This window comes from Caenorhabditis remanei, chromosome V (genome assembly GCF_010183535.1).
Source record: "Caenorhabditis remanei strain PX506 chromosome V, whole genome shotgun sequence".
Taxonomy (NCBI): Eukaryota; Metazoa; Nematoda; class Chromadorea; order Rhabditida; family Rhabditidae; genus Caenorhabditis; species Caenorhabditis remanei.
In genome coordinates, this window is record NC_071332.1 from 13,378,191 (window position 1) to 13,401,891 (window position 23,701).

General features: G+C 38.0%; 6 protein-coding genes across 6 annotated transcripts; 3 read left to right on the top strand and 3 right to left on the bottom strand.

Moving 5' to 3' along the window:
• Nucleotides 1-2,075: 2,075 nt before the first annotated feature.
• On the top strand, nucleotides 2,076-3,212 carry GCK72_019635 (uncharacterized protein; the record flags this gene model as incomplete). Its single annotated transcript, XM_003115159.2, has 3 exons — nucleotides 2,076-2,155; nucleotides 2,203-2,899; nucleotides 2,949-3,212. 3 exons carry the CDS (start codon nucleotides 2,076-2,078, stop codon nucleotides 3,210-3,212), a joined length of 1,041 nt encoding a protein of 346 aa, XP_003115207.2.
• Nucleotides 3,213-3,300: 88 nt separating this feature from the next.
• GCK72_019636 (uncharacterized protein) lies at nucleotides 3,301-4,404 on the bottom strand (the record flags this gene model as incomplete). The annotated part of the gene is made up of 3 exons (XM_003115704.2): nucleotides 3,301-3,561; nucleotides 3,614-4,271; nucleotides 4,325-4,404. The coding sequence occupies 3 exons, from the start codon at nucleotides 4,402-4,404 to the stop codon at nucleotides 3,301-3,303; spliced, it is 999 nt and encodes a 332-aa protein (XP_003115752.2).
• A 209-nt stretch (nucleotides 4,405-4,613) lies between these two features.
• GCK72_019637 (uncharacterized protein) lies at nucleotides 4,614-5,725 on the top strand (the record flags this gene model as incomplete). The annotated part of the gene is made up of 3 exons (XM_053733131.1): nucleotides 4,614-4,687; nucleotides 4,736-5,408; nucleotides 5,468-5,725. 3 exons carry the CDS (start codon nucleotides 4,614-4,616, stop codon nucleotides 5,723-5,725), a joined length of 1,005 nt encoding a protein of 334 aa, XP_053582044.1.
• A 1,231-nt stretch (nucleotides 5,726-6,956) lies between these two features.
• Nucleotides 6,957-7,975, bottom strand: GCK72_019638 (uncharacterized protein; the record flags this gene model as incomplete). The annotated part of the gene is made up of 2 exons (XM_053733132.1): nucleotides 6,957-7,250; nucleotides 7,907-7,975. The coding sequence occupies 2 exons, from the start codon at nucleotides 7,973-7,975 to the stop codon at nucleotides 6,957-6,959; spliced, it is 363 nt and encodes a 120-aa protein (XP_053582045.1).
• Nucleotides 7,976-8,319: 344 nt separating this feature from the next.
• On the bottom strand, nucleotides 8,320-11,635 carry GCK72_019639 (uncharacterized protein; the record flags this gene model as incomplete). Its single annotated transcript, XM_053733133.1, has 6 exons — nucleotides 8,320-8,805; nucleotides 9,060-9,185; nucleotides 9,294-9,392; nucleotides 10,707-10,883; nucleotides 11,010-11,176; nucleotides 11,461-11,635. The coding sequence occupies 6 exons, from the start codon at nucleotides 11,633-11,635 to the stop codon at nucleotides 8,320-8,322; spliced, it is 1,230 nt and encodes a 409-aa protein (XP_053582046.1).
• Nucleotides 11,636-19,661: 8,026 nt separating this feature from the next.
• GCK72_019640 (uncharacterized protein) lies at nucleotides 19,662-22,092 on the top strand (the record flags this gene model as incomplete). The annotated part of the gene is made up of 7 exons (XM_053733134.1): nucleotides 19,662-19,748; nucleotides 19,939-20,052; nucleotides 20,321-20,461; nucleotides 21,243-21,416; nucleotides 21,793-21,863; nucleotides 21,934-22,026; nucleotides 22,071-22,092. The coding sequence occupies 7 exons, from the start codon at nucleotides 19,662-19,664 to the stop codon at nucleotides 22,090-22,092; spliced, it is 702 nt and encodes a 233-aa protein (XP_053582047.1).
• Between the last annotated feature and the right edge of the window lie 1,609 nt (nucleotides 22,093-23,701).

Consider the following 23,701-nt stretch of genomic DNA (forward strand, 5'->3'; position numbering starts at 1 on the left):
GGCACACGAAAAAAGTTGACCATCTCCGATTTGCCTATAATTTTTATCAATGATAGTATCAAGTGTTCTCAGCAAACTGGGGTACTTTTTAGCCGGGTCCGTCACCTGGGTACCTAGGAAAATCAAAAAATCGATATTTTTCGAAAATTTTTCCTGAAGAAGTTAGGTATGAAATCTCAACGGGAAATTATTGTAGACACTATTTTAATCATTTTTTGTGTTCAGAACAAAATTCCAGCTCAACACCTTCATTGTGAAAATTTTCAAAATATATGAAATTTTTGGGTTTTTTTCATGAAATCGTTTTTATCTCGTCAGTGACACGAGAAGACGGGATTTTTTATTTTAAATTCGAAATCTACATAAAATTTGGTATTGGAAACATGCTGTCCCTACTCGTAACTCTAGACCCAAAGAAAGATTTTTGGGGAAAAATGAGAAAAACTGCGATTTCAATTTTCAAGTCCTTCCAGTAATTTATTTTTGATGTTTCAAAATAATGGTTTTTTGAAGTTTTTCATTCAATCATGCCATTTTTATTCAGTTCCGGTACAATTTTCGATCATACCACAAAAAAATTTTCGAAAAAAATGAATTTTTTGATTTTTGAAAATTTTCTCCTGCATTGAACCATTCCGACTGAAATGTTAAGGATAGCATTATAAAATCAGGAGAATATAACTGGAATATTCTTAAGGTTTATAAAAAACTTGATTCCCACTGTCGGCTCACCTTCTACTTACGCGTTCATGATGAAATTCAGCGAAATTTTCAACTTGGGAAGTTGGTGCAACGGTACTTCATACTTGCAACGTTATTTGACAGGGAATTGCGATGAATATGACAGAAATAGTGAGAAAACTGCAAAAATTGATAGATTCAGCAAGATTTACGAAAAAAAAACTTGAAACGTTTTTTCCTGATATCCATAAAAAGGTCTGACCATTGAACATTTATGAGTCCTAGTTTTTTAAAGCTTTTTTTGTAAATCTTGCTGAATCTATCAATTTTTGCAGTTTTCTCACTATTTCTGTCATATTCATCGCAATTCCCTGTCAAATAACGTTGCAAGTATGAAGTACCGTTGCACCAACTTCCCAAGTTGAAAATTTCGCTGAATTTCATCATGAACGCGTAAGTAGAAGGTGAGCCGACAGTGGGAATCAAGTTTTTTATAAACCTTAAGAATATTCCAGTTATATTCTCCTGATTTTATAATGCTATCCTTAACATTTCAGTCGGAATGGTTCAATGCAGGAGAAAATTTTCAAAAATCAAAAAATTCATTTTTTTCGAAAATTTTTTTGTGGTATGATCGAAAATTGTACCGGAACTGAATAAAAATGGCATGATTGAATGAAAAACTTCAAAAAACCATTATTTTGAAACATCAAAAATAAATTACTGGAAGGACTTGAAAATTGAAATCGCAGTTTTTCTCATTTTTCCCCAAAAATCTTTCTTTGGGTCTAGAGTTACGAGTAGGGACAGCATGTTTCCAATACCAAATTTTATGTAGATTTCGAATTTAAAATAAAAAATCCCGTCTTCTCGTGTCACTGACGAGATAAAAACGATTTCATGAAAAAAACCCAAAAATTTCATATATTTTGAAAATTTTCACAATGAAGGTGTTGAGCTGGAATTTTCTTCTGAACACAAAAAATGCTTAAAATAGTGTCTACAATAATTTCCCGTTGAGATTTCATTCCTAACTTCTTCAGGAAAAATTTTCGAAAAATATCGATTTTTTGATTTTCCTAGGTACCCAGTTGATGGACCCGGCCAAAAAGTACCCTTATTTGCTGAGAACACTTGATACTATCTTTGATCAAAATTATAGGCAAATCGGAGATGGTCAACTTTTTTCGTGTGCCTATGGTCTGTTGATCCATGCTCGATCGACTCGGAGAGTGCGTCTTAATATTTATTCAATGACGTAAAGTTTCACTGGGCGACATGATAACGTTTATGTTGCCTCGATTTCTCTTTCCTTTTTATAAATTCTCCAGAAACTCAACGAAACTTGACTGATTTCGAGATATTATCAGTTTCGAATTTTCGAACTCAGTAGGATGGCTTCTTCTATTACTCTAATCAAAATGCCAGAAGTGGTGCTGAATAAGATTATGAACGAATCTGATTTAAAATCAATGTGAGTTTCCTTACTATTTCTTTACACGAATTTCCTAAAATTTCCAGATTGATCTTACGAAAAGTATGTCACAGTTTGCGTACATTCGTAGACACACACGATTCTGGTCCAAACCTGATTGACCTGAATATCTACATCAAACCAAATGAAATTGAAGCATGGTACTATACACGTAATGGGTTACACGTCGTTCACTATCGAGGGAGAAATCAAGAGAACAACTGTGTGTTTCTTCATGAGAATAAAGAAAAAGTTCTGCGAGATATGAATTTCGTCGACGCATTTCTTCTTGACTTGGAGATCTTTATTTCCCTACAAAACTCCGTAATGAGACAATTTCGTGTGACACGTGGCAACGCTGATCCCTTTCAAACGGTGAAAGATGTGAACTTGTCATTATTCAACAGGATTCTGAAAGCCTTGGAAAATGTTCTGAAGAAGAGGCCCCGCCCACTACAGACAAATGAGATTCATCTGGCGGTGGAAGATCAAGAACAAGTCTTATCGATTCTGAAGTCTATTGATGCAAAGGTTCTAAAGAATTTATCGATTTACTCTAATTTGAAAGAAGAGGAAGAACTAGAAATTAATGAGATAATACAAATGGATCACTGGAAACAAGCTAAATTTTTAATGGTAGAAGATTTCATATTGGATGTTCCCGTAGAATGTTTAATTCAATTTTCATTCGTTCGAGCAGTCCTCAAAACGATTTCTACAAAAGATCTAATGGTTTCAAAGGAGGTTTGTACTGTTGATTCAATTAATTTTTATTTTACTCTCAAATTTTCAGAACATTCTCCAGTCTTCCATATTCAAGGAGTTTTCTTTGACGTACACCCAATTAGAAGATGAATCAGAAATCTCATCCGTTCTCGGAGAACCAATAATAACCACTGACATATTCGGGCGTCAGGACTTCAAATGGATCATCGACAGTCCAGTGAACTGTCAGAAAGTAGAAATTACTCATTTCCAAACCCATCGGCAATTCAAAATCACGAATATCGAGTCATTGGAAGACAAAGTGAAAAGAATGGCTCAGGAGAGGTCATGAACTGTTTTCATAGAATCGAACATAAACTTTTGTTTCTAATAAATGCATAGAGATGTTGAATAAGATACAGACACACAAATAATAAAAATCATAAATTCAGCACTTCCGCATGATCAGTAACCTCACTTCTTTGTACTCTGTTAAATGCGAATGAGTTATTCTGTGATCGATAGGAAATCCGTAGAACGTCGTCCGAGTTCGGGATTTCGAGGTGCCAAATTCTTCTCGCAATTCCGTAGAGTTCACTCGAAACCTCTTTGATTCCCAAAGACTCCAAAAATTGTTGTTTGTCGTCAAATCGAGTACATCTTATATAGATTTCAGCTAGTAAAGGATGATACAAGAGTTTCTGAAAAGTAATTCCAACATTTTTAGGTGAAGGGGATCCAAACATTAGTTACCTCTTTCAAAACCATCATCTCTTCTGCAGAAACACTGGCCATGCTTATGTCGACCAACGAGAAATTTGCCAAATGTCTCACATTCATTTTCAGAATACATTTATCCACATGCAACTGCTCTGACCTTTTCCAATGTTCCAATTTCACAATTTCTCCGATTTCCAGATTTTTCGGATCTTCTCCATACTGATATAGTGATATCCCAATGATAGATTGAGGATCCAGATGTGGTAACACTGCCAATATTTCATTCTGATTATCTTTCACATACATGTGAAATTCCTCGATTTTCAGAGGACGATGAAGCAGTTTTTTGAAGTTTTCCAGAAAATATTCGAAGCTGTTATCTTCATATCTCACAATTCGTATTAGCCTTATTAGAGATTTCTGATGCATCAGAACTATTTCCAGATCTCTTAGAAAAACGTCCAAAAAATTCGAATTCTCTATAACTTTGATAGTCGTCTGGCACTTCACCATGCAATGATTTCCGAATGTTTTGTGGTATTCAATGATGTACGGGGTGTTATGAACAGAGAAATAGTCTAGACAGACTTTCTTGGGATGAATTGATATATTCAAGTCTTTCAGTGTGGATTCAGGAAACACGTCATCGATAAAATGTTGGAGAGATCGACAGACTTTCCGGATTGATAATCTGTAAAAGGGCATCCTCAGAATTCGAAAAAACTGTTTATAAATGCAACTCACATGTCTTTGAAATCACAATAAGCCAGAATCTCATTCAGTATATTATCCGGCATTTCAACGAGAGATGACGAAGAGACCATTTTTCTGAAAATGATTTCTGGATGAGAAAGGACTTGTGAATGCCAATAATATTCTTTGTACGAAGGGTCTATGTCAACAAAATGACTTCCACGCGCGGTATTCTTATCAGTCAAACTTTTGAAACGATCATTGCGAAATAGTGTTTTCTTTTCCAAACAAAAAATTGATCAGTTTTGAATTGCAAAAAAAGTGAAATTATTATTCTAAAATGCTTTCAACACTGACTGATATGCCTGAAGACGTCATCAGAGTGATTCTTAGAGATTCTGATTTTCGATCTGTGTGAGTTTTTATTCCCAAAAAGACAAAACTGAAGTATGATTATTGCAGTCACTCCCTACGAAAAGTATGTTATTATCTTCGAAACTGCATTGATTACATCATACCAGAAGCCGATTTGAATACTCTGGAAATCTATGGACAGCCAGAGAAAATTTACATTTTTTATGAATTCGGCAAAGATATTGAGACTATTGAGTATCAGAAACATGAGAAAGGATGTTGGGTTATTCAGGATGACAAGGAGAAATTCTTCGAAAAGGAACGTTTTATTGATGTATTTTTGAATGATTTGACTTTGATTTTAAAATTTCAAAGCACTAAATTGAAGAAGTTTTGTCTGCGATTGGATGATATTGGAGAGGAAATCAAGGGGGAAGTTGTGAATAATCTTTCTGAAATGTTGAAGTCTCGGAAAAACAAACTGAAAATTCAAGAATTGAATTTCGACTCATTCGATGAATCGAATCTTTTGAAAGTTCTATTACTTTCGGATTGTGAATCGTTGAAAACAATTGAAATTTGTGCTACGGATCCATTTTCTGATCCCCCTGAAGTCTTGAAAATCGACAAGTTGGAAACACTGGAGCACTGGAAAAATTTAAAGGAAATCATAATTGGAAAATACGTGGTAGAGAGAACAATTCAAGATTTCAGTGGTTATTCTAGAGTCTTTGTGAATGTCCAATTGATAACATTTGTGGATTTGATGAATGTCAAAAAGGTAAGTCTGTGTTTCGACTTGATTTACATAATTTTATCTGTCGAATCATTTTTTTTTAGACATTATCAACCTCTCCCAACTTCGAAATCCTTAATTTCCACTACTGTCAGTTCAACGACCAGCGTCAATTTTCGATAGAATTCGGTCCTCCATGGATTGGAGATCAAGACCCGTATGTAAACTGTTTAAAATGGTTTATACGGATTCCAAATGCTTTGGATGTGTTGGAAATCAGCCATTTCTCAAGAAAAAATATATTCAGATTCAAGAAAATTCGAGCTGAAAGAGTCTGGTGGGAAGCGACTGTACAGGACTAACTAATTTTTGAAACTAAGAATATGAATTGGTGATATTTGTGAAAAATTGTGTTCATTTGTCTAATTCTCGTTCTTTTGTTGTCTATCTTCGAAGGGAAACTGGTTTGTTTGTGACACTGCACATGACCGATGTATCTACATATCTTTTTTCTAAACTGCGACGGAAATCTACAAACCAAACTGCTCCTCGGAGGAGCGCACTTTCACACCACTCTGAAATTTGAAAATTTCAGCATTTTTTCCCAAGTTCTTTTTTTAAAGCATTTTTGGCATGATCTCAGAGGTTCAATAAAAGATATTGTACAAAAAAAGTTCGAAAAAAAACCCGACTTTTTTCGAAAATTTTTTTCACAATTTTTCGAAACTTGAGATACAAAACTGAAAATTTCATTCGGGGATTTATGAATTGGAGTCGTGATATATTAGTAGATGTTTGAAAGGCTGGGGGCATGCAGAAAGATGCGGCACTTAATATTACGAATAAAAGTTATCAAAAGCCGGAAATACGGTTTCTCTTGAAAAACATACTTTCTGTTGAGAGGTAGCAGTAAAACAGTAACAGTTTTTTGCTTTTTTAATTTGAAAAAGTCTAGTTAAAAACGCAAAATTCAATTAAAATGTGAGTATGTATAGTAATTTAAGAAATGTGGACTTGGACAAACGGCTGAGAAGTTTGAGTAGTTTTTCCAACACATATTTTGCCAAAATTCTACAATTACTTCACAAGTCATGTCAGACGAAAAACTGACAACTGCCGGTGAAGATTACAGAAGACACCTTGGCAAAAATTTAGAAAATTCTCTTTTGAATTACGTTTTTAATCAAATGAATGTACCTCATAATTTTTTTGCTATTCAAAAAAAAAGAAAAAAAAGTGAAAAAATTTTTCGAAAAAAGTCGGGTTTTTTTTCGAACTTTTTTTGTATAATATATTTTTTGAACCTCTGAGATCATTCCAAAAATGCTTAAAAAAATAACTTGGGAAAAAATGCTGAAATTTTCAAATTTCAGAGTGGTGTGAAAGTGCGCTCCTCCGAGGAGCAGTTTGGTTTGTAGATTTCCGTCGCAGTTTTTTCTAACTTTCCACTATTTTCACTTTTCTTGTTTCGACTGAAATTATTTATTTCCGCTTTGCAGTGGCTTCAAAAAATGCCAATAAATATTCTGAATCTACCTGATGATGTCTTGATCCAAATTATGCAAAGTTTAGATGTCAAAACAATGTAAGTGATTACACAGCGGCACACCAAGTAATTTCAGACTCCTTCTCCGAAGAATATGCAAAAAACTCATGAACTTGGTTGATGAAGTGAAACCAGAAGTGGATGTTTTGAGAATTCGGTCGAACCACGATAAGCAGATTATCTTTGCATGAATTCGGGTACTTGAATGACCAACGTTGAACAGTTGTGTTATTTGGATCGACGAAATACGGGAGTCCAAAAAATGTTGGTATTTCGTGGGCATTGTTAAAATCTTTATAAGTAATGAAGCAGTATTCGAAGAATGCAGATTTGAGGAATGCCTGAATCAATAGACTGGTAGAATTTATTTTTATGTTGTAATACTGATGTAAGCTTTCTCGTTTTTCTAATGTTTTTTTTTTGGAATAAAGCACTAAAAATTGGCTTTAAGCTGAAAATGTTCAAATTATTTGACACCAGAAGTTTCCAATCAAAAATTCATTTCAAAATGAAAATGAAGTTACGGAAATGCATACCTTGAAGTTCAAAAAAACAGACCTTAAAACATATTTAAATGAGCCCCCGTATAGTTTTACCTCTTTCAGAACATTCAAATCTGATGCTGAAATGATTTGAATGCGAAATATAGAGCATGAGAAATGTGTGAAATTATTGATGTCCAACGTGATAGATTTAGTATCGTTGATATCCAGTTTCTCGAAAAAAGTCCTGTCACTGCAAAACCTAGAGTACTAATAAACTTCCATTGTTTTACATGGTCACTTTCAGACAATTAAAATTAATAACATTTACTCAATTATCATTATTCTTTCAGATTATATATTCATCTATCAATAATATACGTTCTGCTGTTCTGATTGTCATCAATAGTGCTGGCTTCACTCAAACAAAAGTGTGGTGGCGACCCAGAACAAATTGGTGTGAACTGAAAATACATTATATATCTAAAGAGTTGAAGAAATCTGAGCCATCTTACTGTGGTTAGAGGTCGGTGTCTCCACGAACGGGGGTTTCGGTGGACTCCTCTTGCACCGTTCTGAACCATTAATTTACAATTAAGCCCAATTATTCCTCCCCATTCGGGTCGGCATAATACATTTTCCTGTTTCGGTATCGATCGAATAGAACAGAGGAGAAAACAATTAATTTTACAGGTTTATTACTTGTTTTTAGGCTTTAGTGGCGTTGTTTTTGGTAGGGAGGCGAGGACCACACGTACAGATGATACAGCGGGGGATTAGTGAACAGCAAAACGAAAAACGGGCAAGTAAATTGAAGGCACATTTGGGAGTGATGACACGTTGATGGGGGTATGAATGACACAGTGATTGAGAATTGGGATCATTGGGATGAGAGGAAATCGAACAAAAAAACGAAAGAGATCTTAAGCTACGGATTTATATTCTTCATGAGGATGGGGATCGCGGACGTCTTCTCAGCTCTCCTCTTGTTCCCTGAGTCTTTGGGTTTCGTGGAGATATCGTTCCGGGTCTCGGTTGTTTCTCCACCTTCCATCTTCTCGTGTTGACTTCTTCTGGAATCCGTTGTCGCTGCTGCTCTCCTGACGTCATCGTGTGTCCCTTGCTGTCCTGAAACGTAGCGGCAACCTCCTCGCGATTGACGAAGAGATTGACTTGACGAGTGATCGGCATGCTTGATGATGATTAGAAGACGACGAGCTCGTTTTTGTTGTTTTCCTCTCCATCTTGACATCAGCCGTTTCGGAGTACTTCCTGGCTGATCATCTACGACGATGTCCTTCCCCAAGGCTTGTTGCTCGTTCTTCGCCGGTCGAACTGTCGTCTTGAGCGTTGAAATCGGCTTCTGATGGAATTTTCTCGTGAAGACAATCGGCAACTTGGAGTCTCGATCCTTCTGAAAATAACTCTGCTTATTCCTCGCCTATCTGTCTCTTTTCGAAGTGCGTTTCGTGGGTGGGGACTCTAGGGTGGGTAACGAAACGCAACGTAGAATGATTCAAATTTCTCTGTTTGCCGCCCTGTTGACATTCGTTCGCGGCGAGACCCTCGCCCATAATTGTGAGCGCCTTTAAATCGCACACTCTGCGTCTCTCTCAAAAACCCGGTTCTCTCTTCCTCACAGGAAAATAACTATTACTCAAAAATTACCTGTTGACAACTCGGAGCCGGAACTGATGCTTCCGGTCTGATGTTCACAACGAATTGGCAATTTGTGAAATTGCCGCTCGGATTGAATGTTATCAGATTTGATTCGTCATTTTGCTTAGTCATTTCCTGAAATTAGGAAAAATTGTTTTGTTGGGCAAATAATCAAGTTTGGGACATTATTCTGTGATTCCTCGAAACTGAAGACAGCCCTGGCGTATTTAGCGTCTAACTCACTTTTGCTTCTTTTTTTTCTTCTTTTCCAGCCAATTCTCCATTTTCCGTCGGGCTTGTTTCGATTTGTTGACTCGACAAGTAGCCTCCCATGACGAATATCTGAATAATAAATGATTTTGTCTTGAAGCTGCCCACGTATAAATACGGGGTGATCTGGTTCTGATAAAACAAGACTGCAATAACACAGCTTCTTACAATAAATATAACTCATTGCAAGAAAGAAGAAAAAAACGATAAAACACAAAACAAGTCAACATCACAAAAGGTAAAATCAGAACTAACTCTGAAAACCGACCGGCTTTAGAAAAACTACTTGTTACCACATGGATTACACGTGTCCACATGAATCGACACGCTGAGGTTACGGTAGGCGCGTGAGACTTTAGCGAAGTTTCGTTGCGTAAAAGACTATTATATTTTGGCAAATACTCATTTACTACCTACTCATTTACTACCAATTCCTCATTTACTACCTTACCCATTTACTACTTCAACTCATTTACTACCATTTACTCATTTACTGCCGTTTGCTCATTTACTACTTTTACTCATTTACTACCGTACTGCTCATTTACTACTTCACTTTTCACCATTCTCTTAGGCTTAGGTTTCTTAGAAATTCGGAAAACAATTGACAAATACGATGAATAACCGTTTTCGTCAACTTTTTCCAAATTTCTAAGAAACCTAAGCCTAAGAGAATGGTTAGAAGTGAATCCCAGCATATCGCTCTAAAGTAGTAAATGAGTAAAAAGTAGTAAATGAGTAATAGTAGTAAATGAGCAAACGGTAGTAAATGAGTAAATGGTAGTAAAAGAGTAATGGTAGTAAATGAGTAAGGTAGTAAATGAGGAATTGGTAGTAAATGAGCAGGTAGTAAATGAGTATTTGCCTTATATTTTCTCAGTCAAAATCTTTACTTTTAACAAACGCAAACGGCTGTATGTTTGTGTGTCTGTCGCCGATCCTACCGCACTTCGTACTGAACCGATTATCTTCAAATTTGGACCAAAAGATCAGAAATTTTCTCTTAATGATACCCGTCTATTTTTTTTTAGTTAGAATAGGTCTCGACTAGGTCACTAGGTGAAAAAACGTGGTTTTCAAGCCTTACAGTGGCTTTCGTGTTCGAAATAGGGAAGTAGGAGTTCACGGGGGAAATAATTATATAACATTTTCTTTCTTCAAATAAATTCATTTCTTCAAATTTTCAACACCTAGAAGGGTGGTGTAGAAAAGGAGGTTGAGCAGCCGTTAGGCTGCGTTAACCGACTGGTAATACAACATACAACAACTGAAACCAATGAAGTTAAAACAATATTTATTGATGAAAATAAACTATTCATTCCCCAAATTAGGATTGATTTTTTCTTCATTTCGGAAAAAGTGAATGTTTTGAGAACTCGGCCGAACCACGATAAGCAGATTATCTTTGCATGAATTCGGGTACTTGAATGACCAACGTTGAACAGTAGTGTTATTTGGATCGACGTGATGTGGGTGTCCAAAAAAATTCGGTATTTCGTGGGCATTGTTAAAATCTTTATAAGTAATGAAGCAGTATTCGAAGGATGCAGACTTGAGGAATGCCTGAAACAATACTGGTAAAATATGTATATGTTTTGATGTTTTAATACAGATGTAGAAATGTGCTTTTTCGTTTTCATAATGAAATTGTTTTATGGAAAAAATCATGCTAAAAACATCAGAAAAGACCTTCAGATTGTTGAGCTGGTCGATGACGGTGGGAATGTGTTTCAGCAACGCATGTGAAGATTCTTCGTCATTGAAGATGCCTAGCGGAATGAGATTGTGGGAGCTGTTTGTTGACTCCACGTTTCCAATTGCAAGACAAATTTTCATCTCATTTCCACCTTTATCTCCTAAACCAAAATAGTTTTTCAGAACCTCGAATAAGGTCGACGTACCCATGATAGTCAACCACAATCCCCGATCAAAATCACAATTGCAATCCTTCTTCTGGCGAAAGTTTTAGTTTAGCAACTCCAGCTCTCTCTAGTTTATTGAGCAAGTCAGTATAGAACAGTTTTGATTCGAGACCTTAATATTTGAAAATTCAAGTTTAAAATGACTAGTTTTTTTTAACCTGATAAGTTTTTTAGGTAGTCAAAAGCCTTCTGGATTCTTTCCCTTCTTGCTATGTTACTTTTTAACTCATCGTAGTCCATCAATTTGACTTCTCTTGGTTTTCGTTTCAAAAGAACAATTTCTTCTTTTTGTTGAAGAATCAACAATTCTTTCGTTTTGTTTTCAGCTTTCAGGTGTTCCACTGTCTCCATCAATTCATTAATCCGACCTTCTCCCACTAACTTTTGTTGCATTGAGAAGATCCGTGCTCTTTTCGTTCTTTCACATTGTTCAATCAGTGTTTTCTTCTCTTGCTCCAAAACTGCAAAACCTCATTTCGTTTAGTCAATATTTCGGTTTTCTCGAAATGTCTCTGAATTCTAATCCCGTTAAAAATTTGTCTCTTTACAATCACCTTTATCTCATTCTCTGCCTTTTGCAACTTTTCATTCAAAGTTTTCATCTCCTTCTGAAATTCATCAGTTTTCGCAATCAACTTTGTCCTATTTTCTTGCTTTAGGAGATCGCATTTTTGACGAAGAATGCGAATGGTTTCAGCAGGATCATCATCCCCAATATTATCAATATCCATGTATTGAGCTACAAGTGATGTATTTTTTGCCTGCATTTCTATTTAATCGGTTAAAGATGGGTGAAGGAGCAAGGTTCCCTTTCAGATTAGTGCAAATAATAAGAAATCTATATGTTTTCAATTTTATTCAATACAAATTTTCTATTTCAGATAACGATGTGGAACATCTTGCGAGCCTCTGGATGTCGTCGAATTCTTCTCCTTCTGCTCTCCCTCTTCGGTTTTTTTGAGGTCCATTTTTCCTTTATGTGTCTTTCCGTTGTTTTTAATATCGTACTTGAGATTGATCACTTTCAGGAACGATTATCGGAACTCGTCTCTTTCAAAATCGACTAGCTGACACAAGGACTTCGAAGAAACACCGACGACATAATGTTGAAGACATACCTCAACTCTAATTTAATTACTTTTTCCTTTTTTCTGCAATAAAACTTCAATTTCCTTACTTTCCTTTGTTTCCAGTGGTTGTACACTTCTCCCTTTCCCAGAGAACATAACATTGGTGGACCAACTGCGGATCGGTTGAGATTTGCATGTGAGCATTCTTTTTGAGCAGATAATATCGTTTTCTTTCTCGAATTCAACAAAAACCAGATTTTTTTTTCGATTTTTTACTAAAAAATATTTCCCTAAATTTATGAATGCCGAAATTGTTATTATAATTTCACTTTTTCATCACTTTTTTCATTTTTTTTCAAGTACAAAATCTAATTAAAAAAAAATTTTTTCAAGTTTAGTAAAAAAGTTTATATACACGGTGATTTTTTCTGTACATTAAATTTGGGTTTCTCTACCATATTTCTGCTTCTCGCTAGGTCACGACCCCGTGAGGGAAGTGCGCTCCGCCAGACAACGCAGTGTAATTTTCTCTGCCATAATTTTCAATCAGCTATATAAAAAAATAGAAATCTGTTGTAATCCCCTAGATTACATAATTCATATTAACTTGCCTCCAGCGTACAATCTAGTGTTTTATATATCTTTGATCTACCGGGTCCCCCCTTCTTTGATCTATAAAGGGTGCGCGGCACCGCGCGCTCCTTTCTCTCTTCTTTTCCGTTCTGAAAGTCTACTCCCGTTTCTAATTCATTCCCATTGTTTCTAGCTGATTATTCACCCTCGTCTATCCATTCCCTCTAGTTTGTAGTTTCCCCTTTTATTCAAGTCTTTACTGAATAAAGACTTTTCTATTATTCATTGTTGTCCTTATCATCCCACTCTCTCCGGATGTCAGACACCACAACTGGCGATCAGGCAAAGGCCATGGCTGATCTCACAAAACAACTGGCCACGCTGATTTCTACATTCTCAGCTCTTGCTCAAAAGGGACCAATCGTATCTGGATCGTCCCAAGAAGCCAACAACATCGACTCGAAGTTGGCGGATTCCATTACGTCACGGATCCCGACGTTCACATACGATCCCGACAACGACCAGACGTTCGAGCAATGGTATTCGAGGCACAAGGACACAATCGTCATAGATGGTGCCACACTTTCGGACGATGTCCGCACAAGGTTAGTTCTTTCTAAGCTAAGCTCAAAAGAGTATACACACTACTCAAACCGTCTTCTACCCAAGACACCGAGTGATCTGAAGTTCGACGAGACGATCTAGAAGCTAGAAGACACCTTCAAAGCCACCTCTTCCATATACCAGCGTCGTCAAGAGTTCCTCAGGACTGAGTACACCGGATCAAATCTAGAAGAATACACTGGAATCGTTCTTCGTCGATTTGCAACATCACAGTTCCAGTCCATGACAGATGATCAGTTATGTTGTATGATCTGGATAAACGGTCTTCGAGATCCCTCATTCAGCGATATCAGGACCCGTGCTCTCCAAGTCATGGAATCCAAACCAGACATCACCCTGCTACAATTGGAAATCGAGATCAAACGTCTTCTCGACATCCGCGCAGACTCAAAATGTGCCGCTGGCTCCACCCCAGCAAAAACCACCGAGATCAATGCCATTCACAACAAATACAAAAGGGACACGAAAAACGAGAAGTCACCACCATCCGCATGCTACAGATGTGGAGGTTCTCACTGGGCAAAAGACTGCAAAGTCAAAGACGTAAAGTGTTCTAAATGCGGTAAGACCACCCATATTCAGAAATACTGTCGTACTAAACAGAACGAGAAGCACAGAGGTTTTGATAAAAAGCAAGTCAGATCAGTTATCATCGGTTCAGCAGCAACTCCTGGCTCAAACCGACTCTATAGAAACATCATGATCAACGACAAAATGGTGAAAATGCAATTGGACACTGGCGCCGATGTCACCCTGATCAGCATCGAAGACTGGAAGAAGCTCGGGAAACCAGCACTTGACAAGCCTTCCATCACAATAAAATCGGCGAACCATCAACCAATAACAGTCAAAGGATCTTTCACCTGCGACTTCATCATCAACGGAAACTCTGCATCTGGCTCCGCCCACGTCGCAGAAACCGGGACCCTCCTCGGAATCGATTGGATTTCAAAAGATCCAGAACTCTGGAAACTTCTACTTGGATCTCGTCAAGTCAGCTCGACTGTCGCCACTGTCGGATCAGCATGCGACTACCTGGACGACAAGCGTGCGAAGTTGAAAGATGACCTGATGAACCAATGCTCCGAAATTTTCCAGCCCGGATTAGGTAAATGCACAAAAACCAAAGCCTCCATCCTGCTCAAACCAGGAGCTCAACCCGTATTCCGAAAAGCCAGACCCGTTCCGTATGCTGCACTCTCAACTATCACAGAAGAATTGAACCGTTTAATCCACGCCGACGTCATCACACCCATTGATCACGCTCAATGGGCTGCTCCAATCGTTACAGTCCGGAAGAAAAATGGCTCCCTCCGCATGTGTGCTGATTTCTCCACTGGTTTAAACGATGCAATCCAGGATCACCAACATCCTCTTCCAACAGCCGAGGATATCTTTTCAAACTTGAACGGTGGGAAGTATTTCAGTCAGATTGATCTTGCCGAAGCTTACTTACAGATTGAGCTCGACGAAGACTCCAAAAATCTACTGTGCATCAACACCCACCGGGGTCTATATCAATTCAACCGACTCCCATTTGGCGTCAAGCCGGCAACCGCCATCTTTCAACAAGTTATCGACTCAATGATCACTGGTTTGGAAGGTACCGCGGCGTATCTTGACGACATCATCATCACGGGATCAACCATCGACGAGCACAACGAGCGAGTCAAAGCCGTGATGATTCGGATTGCTGATTATGGTCTCCGGGTCCGAATCGAGAAATGTAAATTTCTCATGAATCAAATCGTCTTCCTGGGTTTCATTATCGATGAGCACGGCAGAAGACCAGATCCAGAAAAGATTGCAGCAATTGACAAGATGCCTCCACCTGCCAACGTTTCCCAGCTTCGTTCCTTCCTGGGCATGATTCAATTCTATGGAAATTTCGTCAAAGAACTTTTCGAGCTGCGTCCACCACTAAATGAGCTCACCAAAAAGGACACAGAGTTCATATGGTCCAAAGAATGTCAGGCCGCATTCACAAGAGTCAAGGAAATCCTCAAATCGGATCTTCTCCTCACACATTTTAATCCAAAGTTACCCATCATCGTGGCTGCGGATGCTTCTCAATATGGAATTGGTACTGTCATTTCACACCGATTTCCAGATGGTTCCGAAAAGGCTATCTTCCACAGTAGCCATTCCCTCACCGCACCTCAAAGGAACTACAGTCAAATTGAGAAAGAAGCTTTTGGGTTGATCACTGCCGTCACCAAATATCACCGATTCATCCACGGACGTCACTTCACTCTCCGAACGGACCACAAGCCACTGCTCTCCATTTTCGGAGACAAAAAGGGTATTCCAGTTTATAGCGCTAATAGATTGCAGAGATGGGCCACGATCCTGCTCAATTACAACTTCTCCATAGAATACATAAACACCAACGACTTTGGTCAAGCTGATGCTCTCTCCAGGCTCATAGCCGAGCAAAGCCAATCTAAAGAAGTTGAGGATCAAGTGATTGCCCAAGTCGAAGTTGATGTGCTTGCAAATTTCATTTCCACGTGTAACAACCTGCCCGTCACGGTCGAAGCAATCATCTCCTCATCACAAAAGGATCCGATCATTTCCCAAGTCATGGAACATGTCAAATCTAATTCATGGCCAAAACAAATAGACAAACTCTCAGAGCTCGGGAAATTCGCAAATCGACATGAACAACTCTCAATTGTCAAGGATTGCCTCATGCTCGGAGATCGTGTCGTCATCCCTTCATCCCTGCGCCAGCGAGTTCTCAAAATGCTCCACCGAGCACACCCGGGAATCGTTCGGATGAAACAACTTGCCCGCAGCTTTGTCTACTGGATCACTCTAGACAAGGACATCGAAACGATCGTCAAAAGCTGCGACCAATGCGCCTCCGCTGCAAAGAACCCCATCAAGAACACCCTATGTTCCTGGTCCACTCCTACAGAACCGTGGACAAGGGTTCATGCAGACTACGCCGGACCAATTCAAGGTATATACTATCTCGTGATTGTAGATGCTTTCTCAAAATGGCCGGAAGTTATCGCCACTACTTCGATATCTTCGTCATCTACAATCAACATCTTCCGCAAAGTTTTTGCGCAATTCGGGAATCCGAAAGTTTTGGTCACGGACAATGGCACTCAGTTCACCTCAGCTCCATTCAAGGACTTCTGCAAGGAAAACGGGATCCAACACATCCGGTCACCGCCATTCCATCCGCAGTCAAATGGGCAAGCTGAGCGATTTGTGGACACCCTGAAAAGGGCACTATGCAAGTTGAAGGGGGAGGGAAATAATGATTCTGCCATCCAAGTTTTCCTCCAGAACTACCGCTCAACACCGTGTGCATCCAGTCCAAAACATCTGTCACCAGCTGAGAACTTCATCGGAAGAAGGATTCGTACCACACTCGACCTTCTACTGCCGTCTGAAGACACTCCAATCACCCGAAATGAGTCCATGGAGTTACAGTTCAAAAATCAGCACGGTGCCAAGAAGAAGATTTTCCGGGAACATGACAAGGTTTACGTTAGAAATTACCGTAATCCCCAAAGTCCTACCTGGATTGCAGGTATCATAACTCGACGAATCGGTCACACCCTCTACAAGGTGCAAGTCAACGACAACAGTTGGATTCGTCACGCCAACCAACTCCGAAGCAGAGAAGCCGTTCCCCAGATTACATCAATCGCTGAACTTCTGGACATGGACACATTCTACGAGCAACCTTCGGACAAATCTACTCCAACTCCTGCTCCCGCACCATCATCTACGAAGAATACTCCGTCGCCACCACCGGCGCGGAAATCTACCCGTCTTCGTCAACCAACGCGGAATCTGGATGTTAACCCAAAGAAGAAGTCGTATAAATGATTAGGCCCCCCTTTCGTTTAGGTTAAGTAGCTAGTTTGTTTCCTTTATATATGTTTAAGCTTACAAGGGGAGGTGTTGTAATCCCCTAGATTACATAATTCATATTAACTTGCCTCCAGCGTACAATCTAGTGTTTTATATATATTTGATCTACCGGGTCCCCCCTTCTTTGATCTATAAAGGGTGCGCGGCACCGCGCGCTCCTTTCTCTCTTCTTTTCCGTTCTGATAGTCTACTCCCGTTTCTAATTCATTCCCATTGTTTCTAGCTGATTATTCACCCTCGTCTATCCATTCCCTCTAGTTTGTAGTTTCCCCTTTTATTCAAGTCTTTACTGAATAAAGACTTTTCTATTATTCATTGTTGTCCTTATCATCCCACTCTCTCCGGATGTCAGACACCACAAAATCGAAATTGAAAAAAAAACGGCCTCATGAGATTAATTTTTTTCGATCTAGTTTTTGTAGAAAAAAATTCCTGCCGTTTTAAGGCCTCCTTCGTATAGAAAACGGGAGTTTGTTGAAGTGATTTTCGTCAGTGTTATTTTCTCTTCCACAAACTTTGACGAGGTTTTAAAAAAAACTGAATCCATAAATTGCAAAAAACGCTTTCATGAAAATTTTTTTTTTCGATCTAGTTTTTGTAGAAAAAAATTGGGATAGTTTCCGATTCGTTTTCTTATAGAAAACGGGAGTTTGTTAAAATTAAAAATTCCTGATGGCCTAGTTTTTAAAATGATGATGGCCTAGATTTGAGAAAGCTCACGAAGAAGCACATCTTCTAATTTAATTAGGGAAATATCACGAATCGAGATGGAGTTATGGGTCAAGACATGTATCACAAGAATGGAAATTTCGTACTGATTTCAAAATTTTATTCGAATTTTGCAGAACGATTCTGTGAAAAAAGTTATTCAGATTTTAGTGAGATTTCAGTACTAAAAATGGAAACTTTGAAGTCATGTAAGTCGTCCAGAGAGTGGATTCAGCGATATTGAAATGAACCATAGTATGTTTCAAACGACGGTGAGCATTTCCAGTCGTTTTATAGAGAATTAAGGAGATTTTCAATCGGCAAGAAACGAGATCTGGAAGAAGAAAATCGGGAAGTGACGAGTCGAGAATAACGTTTTTTTTCTAAATTTCAGTGTCGGAAATGAAAAAAACTGTCATTTGAAAGTGTATTGTGTATTTATTGTCACTTTTAATCGTGTTTTTACCTGTCTTTGATGACAACTTTGAACTTCACTCGAAATATCATCGTCGCGAAGCAAATTTTCATAAAATCAGTTCAATAACATGAAAACACACCATTTGTAAGCTATATAACTAAACTACACAAAAAATTATCAACGTTTTGTTCCTTTCAAACACTGGAACTTGCGAAAAAGTGTTATTCGCGATTCGTCACTTCCCAATTTGCTTCTTCCCGATCCAACATTCTTTCCGATTTGTACGGTGTCTCTTGTGCGATTGTAAATCTTTCAAATAGGAGTTTACAACATTTCATTTATCAGATTTTCTCCTAGATGCCTTGAAAAAGTTAGAAACGAGGGAGATTGATCACTGGATTGCACTTTTTACGCTTCTCTTCGCCGAAAAACGGATGAATACAGTTGAAACGTCAAATTTGAGATGTTTTTCACTTGAAACTTTCTGGTTTGATAACATAAATACGTTTTTCGAGCAATTTTTGACTTATCTACCATGTTTTTGTTTCCAAACGAACACTTTTCATTAAACTTTCTCTGCACTTCACTGCAATTTATTAACCTCATTTTTCTGTGCCGCGGGGTTACATCCTTAGCCCCGCCCATTTTTCTGCGCACCATGGGGCGAAAAATTGTCAATGGGAAATGTAGCGAAAAAATCACCGTGATTTATACAGAAAATTTAAAAAAAAAATTCTTCTGCTTTGCGCCAAAGTGCGACGGGGCGCAGTTGGTTCGCTATTTTTTTGAGAGGGCCTTCGCTGGAGGTCGTGGAGACAGTATTCAGCGTGAAATATGGAATCATGTAAAAATTGTTTTGACCGCGCTTTTCTATTTTGATTGAGAAAATAGTTTTAAAAACTTGAATGTTTTTTGAAAAGTTTATTGGAAATGCAAGTGGAAATTTACGTGACATCTACTATTGTCGAAATAAAAAAGTGATACCCGGTGTTTGCGGACTCAATGCTAATTTTTAATAATTTTGCATTGAGTCCGCAAACACCCGGGTATCACTTTTTTTATTTCGACAATACATTAAAACAATATCCACGACAATTACAATACAACACCATTTATTATTCTGAGTACAGACATGGGAGGCTTTTATTCGAGACAAGAATTGGATACAAGTTCAACGGAGCAGAGAGAAAGCGCAAAAAAAGAAAAAGTATCTCAAGAAGTGAGTTAAACGCTAAAAACGTCACGACATTCTTCCTTGATTGGACAATTAAAGTTTTGGGCTGAAAAAAAATTCAATAGCATGATATAAAATAACAAAATACTGTTATCAATAATTCAGTTTTAATTAATCACAGAAAAATGTCCCAAACTTGATTATTTGCCCAACAAAACAATTTTTGTAATTACAGGAGAAAAAGAACACCGAGGGTTCTGACTGTGGACTCCACATGAATCCACATGGAACGTTCAACGGCTGCCATTTTACAATCAACAATGGTTCTAAAGACATTACAAATCAGGAGGTAATTTTTGAGTAATTGTGCTTAATTGTAAATTAATGGTTCAGAACGAGATCAAAAATGACAACCGACCACCTCGAAAACGTGCCAGGCATATAGATTAGCTACGGTAAGTAAAACGGTTCTTTCGCTCTTTCGGATCTTCTATTCGCTATGCGTTTCAATGAGTTCGCGTGAGAACAGCGTAATTTTTCTTTTTTAATAAACTGCTAACGATCAAATAAAAATTTAAACTGAAGTATTTTTTCACATTTTTATAATTGTTTTCCAGGAATCACCCAATCGGCGAAGAAACCGATTTGACGTTCCAGTAAATCCTGTCAACAACTGGGATTACGACTCGTTCAGAAATGAGATTCAAATAGGAGAAGAAATGATGACGGCACAAGAGAACATAGATGAAATTATTCAGGTATGTTTCTGAGGACCATAATCTGATACCTCTCCTTTGCTTCAAGACCACTAGACCGAACTTTTTGCTTCCCAGATGGATACCCTTACTTTAACTTTTGATTTAACTGCTTTCTCCTATTAGAATATTAATTTTTTGTTGAATCTCAAACATTTGATCAGCCAAGATTTCTGATATCTTTCTGTTCCAAAGTTTTTCTAATGGACCGAAAATGCTTTGCCCATATTGACAAGTGGCCATTATTTCAAAAATTTTGTATTTTGTTCCTATGAATCGTCCATTTTCGTGCATCACTAGGTTTGATCTAGGACTTCTACGAAAGTTGATTTTACGAGACAACCAATAATATTGTTACACTCTCTGAGTTCATTATTTTCCACGAAAATAGCAGAAGTCTCTCAACTTTTGAGCGGTGGCAAATTATTACCTGTGCGCTCATCGACTTGTCCAATATTTGAAAAATAATCATTTGGTTATACAGCAGTGACCATAAAGAATGCGGCACTTGCAGTTTTAAGCTGAAAATGGTAAACTTTGGGAGTGTGATACGGGCTCCCTGATGGTATCATTATATCGATTGTTCATGGAGTGTGTAGATCACAAGCAGAGCTTCATTTTTGTAGTTGACAACTTTTCTGTACGAACACATTCTCAGAAGTTATCAATCGTAGGAGGGATTTTTTGACTGCAAGTGCGACTGAAAGTGCCGTATACTTTATGGCCAGTACTGTAATTATATGATTTTTTTCTATATAGCTCCTACTCTTATTAAATTTTTCAGAATACTCTAATTAATCGTCCGCTTGATGTAGATTTGGAATCTATGAGGTTGGATTCGAGTATGATGTTGGAAGCGAATCATTTCGATGGAATTGAACAAGCGAGAGGACTGGAATCAAGAGCGAGCATCGTTCGAAATCCAACTGGTGATGGATTAGGACTTGAGATGGATGAGGTATTTTCTTTGATGTAATTATTGGTCTAGTTCAATATGGGGCTACATGTTTTTGTCATCTTTTGAAAAAAAGTGAGATAGAAATTTCCACGTACTCAAAAAATAGACAGAAGTTGCGGAAAAAAGAATGCTGATATTTGCAGTTGACAAATGTAAAAAATTCGGATTGCACTTTCTATCAAGAGGAAATGGCTCATGACTACGATTTTTGGACCATCATCGGAGTGGAGTCGCATGCGCCGATGAATCTTGGCTAAAACGGTTGTCAGGATCGAATAGCCAGGTAAACGTGAATTATGTAGGCTCGAATATAGTTTCATGGGGCTTGATTCACTTAACAGGTGTATTTAATTGGAGAAAAACTTTTAACTTCCAGAATCTGCAAAGTTTCGTCGTCGAGCGAATTACGTTGGACGAGGTTCTATTACTGGTGGTGTTAGCTACTCGGTGAGTACATGTTCTTTTTTGTAATCAGAGAGGGTATTCTGGAATTTCTAGTGCTTCTTTCACTATGAAGAAATATCCGACATAATGGAAAGATGCTCTGCAAGACAAAGATCTGGTATGTGAAGCTAGCGAATGCGGAACCACTCGGAAAATTCTCAAAAAGGTAATATCCCATTTTTTTCCATTATACTCTTTCGTTTTTTTCAGAAATTTAACGCCGACGCCGTAAACCAATTGGATGAAATTGTAGCAAAAATAAGATCCCAGCGAAGCCGTTCTCCACAGTCAACACAGCCAGTTACTTCCGTAGATTGAATTTTTTCATTTAAATTACGTAGTTGAAAATAAAATATTGTAGTTCTGAAAACACATGAAATAAACAACTGAACAGGAAAGGTTACTGTTTGTAGCTAAACATGAGAGCTGAAACTTTAGTGGGCACTCACAATGACCAGCAGGTTCTCCACAGATCTCAAAATTAATAATACATTATCAGCTTTGAATTCTAAAACTTCAATTGAAAACTAGGATTCTTCAAAAAAAAGCCAACAAAAATAGATTAAAAAGATTTTTTATGTTATTTACAAAACGGGCCCGGATAAAGTAGTTTCGATTTTGGCACGGTCTAAAAGAACTACAGAAAATATATTTATCGTATCATACTTTTCTTGGTTGTCTTCTTGAATTGAATTTGTTTCGGCTCTACACACATTTCCAAAACAATTTCCTCAGAATCTGGATATGCATAACCAGTCGGTTTACGTCGCCTAACGGCGACTAAACCTCCTTCCCTACACCACCCTTCTCAGTTTTACAGCGCCTGCGGCGCTTCTTAGCCGAGCAGTTCGTTCCGATAAAGCACAATTGTAAAATCTCTCCTTTTCAGACTCAAACTCTACAAACTTTCTCAATGACTTTTCTATCCTGATAGAATATGGAATTTAGAATGAGCTATTTTAGAATTTACCAATTTGAACTTTCTTCCTATGTTTTCCTCCTTTCAAAACAATCTCACAGAAGAACGTGAACTTGATAACTCTTCTTTCTTTCCTTCTCAATAGGCGAGTGATCATGCCGATATATTTTATATTTTTGACTGATCGGCGGCAACGCCGCCTTCCTTCTCGGAATATGGCAGACTAAGACGGTGTTTTAACAAATGCTCATCCAAGAATTCATATTTTTTGTTGGCAACCGAGCTACGACGGGTTCTTATTCACATATCAGCTTCTTGAGTAGTGGTCTTCCATTTATTTTAGACTTCGCTATCAGAAAACATGCTCTCCCGGTTCTTTTAATTCCCATTATGCATGTGAGCGGCAGAGTTGTGCGGAATTCCGACTTCCGACTACCTTCTTTCTTTTTCCGGGCTTTTTTTCACTTCCTTCTTCTCTCTTCCGACTTCCCTTTTTAGAAAATTTACTTCCGACTCCCGCTTCAGTCTTCCGTTGAAAATTTTTTGCCACTCCCGACTTTCAAAAAAGTTTACAAACATTTTAGAATTTTCGACTGACTTCCTTCTTCCGTCTTCCTTTTTCAAAATTTACTCCCCTCTTCCTTCTTCCGGCTTCCCTTTTGAACTTTTAACTAATTTTTCCTTCTTCCGACTTCCTTTTTCGAAAATTTTACAGCTCTGATGAGCGGTATTCAAATCTCAAATCGAACTTTCGAATCCGAAAATACCGAATGCTATCGGTCTGGAGCGTTCATGATGAAATATCAATTTTAAGATTACTGTAGTTTTCTGACCCATGGCCAACGGGAGTTTTCGGGCTCTTGACCAAATTTTCATTCAATTTTCTCTCAAATGCAAGATGCGGAGCAGACTTATTGACAAA